The following is an 8,010-nucleotide window of genomic DNA, read 5'->3' as shown; positions in this document are numbered from 1 at the left end:
TAGTGGAGTAAAAAGTACAATATTTTCCTCTGAAGTATAAAATAGCATAAAGTACCTCAAAACTGTACTATGTGCAGTACTTGAGTAAATGTACTTAGTTACTTTCCACTGCCTAAAGCCCAAAACTACATTTTCAAACTACTTGTTTTGTTCCACTAACAGTCCAAAACCTAAAGATTTCATTAACAGTGACATAAAACAGAGAAAAACAACAAATCCTCACATTTGAGAAGCTGAAACCAGCAAATTTTTGTAAGTTTTGCTTTTAAAATGATTCAAAAGATGAACCGATTATCAAAATAGCTTCAGATTTATTTTCTCTTGATTGACTAATCAAATAATCGACTAGTTGTTTCTAAAACAAATGTAATTTTCACTAATTGCATCTGGTCTTGAAAATGTAAATGCACAGTAAGTGTAATAACAGCCTGATCCTTTAATTAGTGCATCATTACTGGATGTGTATGTTTGCTTGAGGATAATCCAGAAGTAATTAAGCTCCAGTCTTGAATCAAAATTTTGATTTTGATGATAAAATTCACCAAATGTTTTTTCAATCAGAACATACAGAATGTGTTTGGTAACTGTTATCTGTCCACATACATGTAGCTCTACAATTCAACACTAACTCAACAGCCACTACAGTCTTCCCATGTGGATGTTAATGAGGTTATTTATCCAGTGTGAAATTATTTGAAATTATTTGAGTGCCAACTATGAAAACAGTTTAGAAAACTTGATCCATTCAGCTTAAAATAATCTATCTTTACGGGTGTCTAAAGTACGAACTTGCAGGCATGCAAGCAGTAAAGCAGCAGGTTCAGCACCGCGGACAGCTCCTGCATTCATTCTAACCTGAGTGGACAGATTTCATGTTTCAGAGTCTAAAAGTTATTTCATTAGATGGTTGTTTGGGAGTCGTGAGAGATAATTTTGCTCTACATGGCAGCTGGTTCAAAGACTGTTAACTCAAATGGACTGAAACTGTTTTTTTAAATGTTTTTTTTTATGTTTTTCTTCTTGTTGCTTCCGTGTGACTTCACATGAACTACAGCACTATGTGTAATCCTCAAGTTGCTCTTTTATTGTAACTGATCAAGGTGAAACAACCTTATTTTGACTAAAGTCAAGTCAGTTTTTATTTATAGAGGCCAGAATCACAAATTTGCCTCAGAGGGCTTTACAATCTGTACAGCATATGACATCCTTTATCCTTAGACCTTCAATTCAAATAAGAAAAAACTCCCCCAAAAAACCTTTTATGAAGGAAAATGGAAGAAACCTCAGGAAGAGCAACAGAGGAGGATCCTCTTCCATGAGGACAGACAGGAAATAGATGTTTTGTGTACAGAACAGACAAAGATAGAAAAATTACTGTTTGGAAAAACAGGATGACAAAATTATTGATAGATTGATAACCTCTTATATACACTAAAAGATGAGATGTTGTCAAGTATTTTCTTGTCACAAATTTCAAATTGATCATATTGAGCTTGTAATTTCAGAACTGTGCTAGAAAAGATAACAGTTTTAGATTCTAGTAACCTTTTAACTAACTTTAACTAAACTCAAGCAATTCCCAACCTGAAAAGTCTCTTCAAGCGCCCCTATATCCTCCTCTGGGAGTTCCCTCATCCCACTTCATAACCCAACTGGGATTGATAAGACATAAACCTAGGAGGGGTGGGGTGGGGGCAACCTTTATTTTCTGTCCATCACAGCATCCCCAGCTGTCCCTCAGGACTATATTGCCTCGTGTCTCGATAGTTGTCCAATTTCCAAACCGATATGTGTGCTTGCATTGACGTCAAAGCAGCAGGCTGGATGTATAAAACCCTCCGTCCTCTCTAGTCGCCGCTCACAGGGACTCTGCAGCCTGGTTCTCCGACTTGATCTCTCTCCGGCCGACCACGAAGTTTAGCTGCAGCATCTGGAGAGAATAAAGTGAGTAGTTTCGATTTGCTTTGTATTCTGTTTAAAGTTTGGTTGAATCGGTTTGTCTGCGCCACTGTGCCAAACAATACTGCAGCCAGATCTATATAAATATGACTTTTAGAGAAGCTTAAATTGTGACTGTCTTGTACTCAGCTGCATCAAATAAAACATATTTAATGCAGATAATACTTTTTGTCATTTTTGTGTCTTTTTAGTAAAGTTTAATCTTTAGTTTATGAATCAGCTTTTTTACGCGCGGACTTCTTTTTTGCTGCAGCAGAATGATCTAAACATAACTAAACTAAAACATAACACGTAGGCCTATAAGATATCATAATTTAGTTTATAGTTTGAACCAATACATGGGTAAGTCATCACTACCCAGTGCCTATGTTGACTATTATGCCTGGTAAATATACTGTAAGTTTGCCTCAAAGATTCATATCAGTGTAAAAACATGGATAAACTATAAAATTGCGCAACAGAAGGTTGTATCGATATTTCTGTGTAAGAGTTTTGATGTCAGCTAAATGAATTCTTCTGGTTGCAGGACATGAAGTCAGCCCCCTTGCTCCTGCTCCTCTCCTCGGTCCTCCTCTCGTCACACCTCCGCCCCGCCGCCGGCAGACCGCGCATCCTTCCCGGCTGGCTGGATGGCAGCGGCCGCTTCCAGACGCAGCAGCTGGACGAAGTGCTCCTCAGAGCGGCCGCCGCCGGAGACAGCGCCGCCTCACAGATAGTGGGCGACAACATCCTGAGGTTTCTCCAGGAGAGGAACCCGGACTCTGTCCACTGGCTGCCACCAGACGAGGAGAGCGAGGATAGGGAGAAAGAAGCACTGAGGACGGCGTCGCAGCTGCTGAAACGCAGCGAAGAACCGCCGCTGTCCATCGACCTGACCTTCCACCTGCTGAGGAATATGATCCAGATGGCCAAGATGGAGAACCAGAGGGAGCAGGCTCTGCTCAACCGCAAAGTCCTCGACGAGGTCGGGAAGTAAAGCTCTACTTTTTGAAAAAATGCCTCGTTAAAAACAGCCCAACCGCTGTCTCAGTATTCAAGACCTCTGACATTAGTTTTTGTTCGTGCGCCTGCCTTCCTCTCCACATCATTTTACGCACAGATGGTGCCAATTTACGCATCACAGCAACCGCGATAAAAATGTAAATTATTATTTTGAGACTTAGTTGGAAAATATGGAAACGGACTTCTCAGACCCTTCCGTCCCCTCCATCATTCTCTGGCTTCACCCTCATCCTCCCCCTCTGAACACACACAAAGTCTCCTCCATACTCGACTTTTCGACTTTTGGTGGACTTGACGCTATCCGGAAACTGTCGAGTCTAATTGGATTTCACACTCTGATGTTTGGACATGGTTTAATCTAGAAATGAAAATGTCTTTGCGGTGCAAACCCTGCACTCCTTAAATCACTGACTGGGTTTTGACATGTTTGATTTAAATACTTCAATAACAGTTTGACTTTTGCATCCCAAACAGAACCAGTTTCTGGTCAGCAATCTGGGTGACCATGATGTTGTTTGTATGGCTATTTGTGGCCTCAGCAACCAAATTATTCTGAATAATGAGAGGTGCATTATGGGTATTCAGTCAAAACTACTGAAACTATTTCACAAACTATTTCACAAGCAGTCATTTCTGCACATTTTTAGTGAATTGTTCTGGTAAATTAAAACATTTGTAAGCTCTGACCTCCAGTTAATGATCACATTAAAGTAAACAAATACACCTAAATGTCAGACTATAATGATAATAGGCTGTGTTTTGCTTTGTTCCTTCCTCTGATAAATTTATCTAAGCTATGATTTTAAACACTTCTAAAAGGTTCATTTCAGCACCTGCAGAAAACCTCTTTGACAGGGTTTCTCATTGGCACCATAAATGATTCAACTGTGGTTTAATCCTGAACAAGAAGTTTCCCAACAGAGTCGCTGTTATTAAGACTATCAGAGACATTTGGCCAGTTAAAGAGACTAATTAGCCCATAAGAAACCTCTAAAAACATTCACCACTATGTATTGTAACTGCTGTGGTTCTCCAACTCTTATGTGTCACTCTGATCAAATGTTCATTGATTGATTGGATTTGGTTTGAAAGCAGAGGTGAAGTAAAAGAAAAAACTACACGATTATGTATTTCTGCACCTTCCCTTCAACTTCTTTTCTGTCATTTCCTTTGAGCAGGAGCACTATCACCTGTACTGTATCAACTGTAGCATGCTAACCTACGAAAAAAAAGAACAAAAAAAAGAAGCTTTATTTTACTGTAAACATTTCTGTCTGACACTGATCACATCGTCTTTGTTTTAGCAAGAGTTAAAAAAAAGCTTTTTTGCCATTTATATTTTGTAATAAAAAAGTTTGAAGTAAAAATCGTTGTTTTTGATTCTGTAATTGTACTGATTATGAATCTGTATTGATCAACAAAAAATATAACTTCTTGTGGCTGCTATATATTGATCCAATGTTTTTCTATAATACGATCTTTCCCCAACATACCTGAATGTCCTGCTGTAATCTGACCACAAAATCCAAAAATTCACCTCACGTCTAGAACAAGATCTCAACACCTACTGGACAGATTTCCATGAAATTTGGTTCTGATATTTATGGTCCCAAGAGGATGATTCTTAATGATTTTGGGGGAAACCGTCTGATCTTTAGTCTTGTGCCACCATCAGGTCAAAATTTCCACCAAATACCTAAAAAACAAACGGCTGGATTTCCATGAAATCTGATATGAATCCAAAAGTTTTGGTAACCTGACAACTTCTCCTCCAATGCTACCATCAGGCAAATTGTTCCACATGTACACAAGAAAGTTAAAAAAAAAAAAAAAAAATTAAAAATTTAATTTTTACTTTCAACTGTATATACCCCACAAGCTTTTTCTGCAGGATGAAGCTAATTCCATGAATTCTGCTGAATATATTCATATTTCCAAGAGAATGAACCCTTCTGATATGTGCTTTTACTATTTTTTGATTTAAGGTGCAAAAATAGATGTGAAATGACCCACAGAGAAAACTTTATATTTACATTCAGGTGTTTTTGCCAGTTTAAAATGAAAGCCTCAAACATCGGGGACCTTTGTTGTCTGACAAAACATTGAAATACTGAACAGAGGAAGTTTATGGAGTGTCTGAAATTGATAGTAAATTTCAAAGACTGACAATTACATTTTAACATTTCTTGTGGATAGTTTGATTAATCAGATTTCATGGAAGTTCACCTGTCGCCATCTTGTTAAACGGTTGATGGGCTGTGAAAACACCACAGACAACGATAGAAATAAGTTCTGGACTTTATCGTTCCATCTCTGACAAACTCTGAACAAGGGAGCAACGTTTGAGCGTCTGGTTTCTGTATCGATGGACTATCGATCACTATCGATTGCATTCAGTCCTGTAAAAAACAGCTTAATGTGGCTCAGTTCATTCATTTTTTAGCTGTTCAGTATGTGATACAGACTGAAAATTAAATACAACTCAACTAGACTAGCTGTTGAAGTGTAGAATTTTTAAAATTTTATTTATTTGACAGGGACAACACTCATTAATCAACAGAAAAATAACTGTGAATGAGCCTGAGTTAGTCTAGGAGGCTCATTTTCATCATGTGTCCCTGACCAGATGTTGAAAAAGGCAACCTAAACCTAGAATAAAATGACGTCTAGTAAATTTCATGGCATACAACATAATTAATACGCACAGACTATAAACCGCACATATCCACCAATCAAACAATGTCACAACACAATATAGAATAGTTAACAACAATACATACTAAGTAAAATAAGAAAAAAACATTCAGGGAAAGGAGGAGCAAAGGACTGATAAAGTAAAATAGACAACAGGAAGGAAGCAGAGAAGCAACTAGAGTTCAAATGTTTTCGTTTGATTGTTAACGAGCAGCTTCAGCTGAAAGAACAGGAAGTGTTCATTTCTCTAATTTGATGAATTCAGATCAAATGTGACTAAACACTTTGTCATCACGTTAAACCCGCTTGTTAACTTTTATCACTGAAGCGTTTTTACGATCCTTTTAGTGTGGCGGCTCAGACGTGATGATGAGGTGACAGCTGATGGTTTCTTGTCCTAGTAGCTGAAACAGATAAAAGAGAAGAAGAAGAAGAAGTAACAAGCACAGAAGTCAAAACAGCCTCTGGGCACTTTTTGTTTTTATGACTCAGTCCAAACTGTGGGTGTGTTGGTGACTCTTCTGCCTTATCACCCTCCATGTGTATGTGTGACTGTGTGTATTGGTTCAGTTTAATCTCCCTCATTGTCTTGTCTGTCATTACACATCACTTTGTAGATTAAAGCAAAACTGCAGAACTCAAAAACAAGACCAGAGATGGTTCACAGTGCAACAAGCATTATATAATAGTTAATTAAATTTAAAAAGACTAAAATATAACAGTGGCTTTAGTATATATTTGTGCTTCATTTTACGTAATATTATTATTGTAATATCTTTATGAAACAAAGTGGCCACAGTCACAATCAATATCCTACTGTAATGTCACTGAGTTTTACAAAAGAGGATAAGACACTTTTTCCACTTAACTTTTATTAAACACTCACCGCAGTCATGCACCAGTGAAATTACATAAAACAGTACAAATCACCAAAATATATTATTAAATAAGTCTGTTTACAGACGATGTGCTAGTGTATTTACAAAATTACAGACAAAAAATCATGCAATCAGACGTAATAAAAACCTCACCAGTAAAAATAAAAATACAAGCAGCATATTTATATATGAAACATGAAAATATAGCATTGTATGAGAAATAAAACCATACTATGTCTACATTGCTTTAATTAAAAAGTTGTAAGAAAGGATAAGAGCTGTCCAGAAAGCTGTGACCTCAAATTTAAAAATCAGCCTTTGTCACCTGACCTAGAAACAACCACCAGGACTCTGTCTACAAGGGGAAACAGATCAATAATATATTTTGGAGCAATGTCTGCAAGGTCTCAAAAGTTAGAAGTATCATTTTTAAAAAATCGATGCAATAGCTGGCACAGGAGATGATCATTCATCTGTGTCACTGATGATTCATTCTGACCCAGTTGGCACCAGAGGAGCCCTGACTGATACCAGCGTCAAAAAAATTAGTCCACGTAAGAGAAAATAAAAGCATTGACATCTCTCTGCAAATCCACAACCTCTTCCTCCACTTCTGCCCACCTCAACTGTTGAGTCATTTCACCAACCATCATCATCAAGGCTGTTTAACTTGAAGTTTAACTTGAAGTTTAACTTTAAAGTGTAAGGCTGGAGTAACGTAAAAAACATCTCCTGAAACAATCAAAATGGACAATATGTTGGTCCATCTCAGTACTTTCCTGATTTCCCTACTCTGTCTGTGGCACTCAGACCCAAGGTCATTCATTCAACAGCTCACAAATATATAGTAGAATTTATTTTTTTAAAAAGGCTCAGTAATGTCCTAAAACATCTGGGCACTGTAGTTTTTAACAAACATTACTCTAACAGGAGCAAAGAGTGCATTTTTTGGGGAACTATTTTCAGCAGTGGATGAATACATTTATACATTTGGTGCTGTAGTGAGTATTTCTGGCAGCAGGACTACAGTGTGTGTGTTCATGGTAACGAAGGAATATATCACCCAGTATAACGATGTGGTTCACTGATGTGTTTAAATGGGACATGTTATGCTTTTTGTGATTTTCTGTTATTTATGTACTGTTATGATGTTGTTTATCTATGTTAAACATGGTGAAAGTCCCAAAACTTTGAGGTTAACATACATAGAAATGCTCACTGCAAGTCAGAAACCAACCTGCTTCAACCTGCTCTGAACACTGAGTTTTTCCTACCTTGTGCATAAACGGCCGTCTGTTCCGTAGCTTTTGTTTCTAAGGCTGTTCACGTTGTTAACTCTCATATTTTGGATCATATTCAGGCTCGAACATGTACGGATGTTTTTGAGAAGTTGACATTTTGAGTAAAGAACATAAATCCTACCACTACTGTTTGTTGATGTAGCGTCTGGAGCCGCTGGAAGTCTGCTGAGGAGTCA

The 8,010-nt window shown here is 37.6% G+C and overlaps 1 protein-coding gene across 1 annotated transcript; it reads left to right on the top strand.

Moving 5' to 3' along the window:
• The first annotated feature begins 1,109 nt into the window (after positions 1 to 1,109).
• On the top strand, positions 1,110 to 3,455 carry uts1 (urotensin 1). The gene is made up of 2 exons (XM_042390965.1): positions 1,110 to 1,944; positions 2,486 to 3,455. The coding sequence occupies exon 2, from the start codon at positions 2,489 to 2,491 to the stop codon at positions 2,933 to 2,935; it is 447 nt and encodes a 148-aa protein (XP_042246899.1). The 5' UTR covers positions 1,110 to 1,944; positions 2,486 to 2,488; the 3' UTR covers positions 2,936 to 3,455.
• Positions 3,456 to 8,010: the final 4,555 nt, after the last annotated feature.

This window comes from Thunnus maccoyii, chromosome 17 (genome assembly GCF_910596095.1).
Source record: "Thunnus maccoyii chromosome 17, fThuMac1.1, whole genome shotgun sequence".
NCBI lineage: Eukaryota > Metazoa > Chordata > Actinopteri > Scombriformes > Scombridae > Thunnus > Thunnus maccoyii.
The sequence above is the reverse complement of the archived record's forward strand: the minus strand, read 5'-3'. Positions and strand labels throughout refer to the sequence as shown.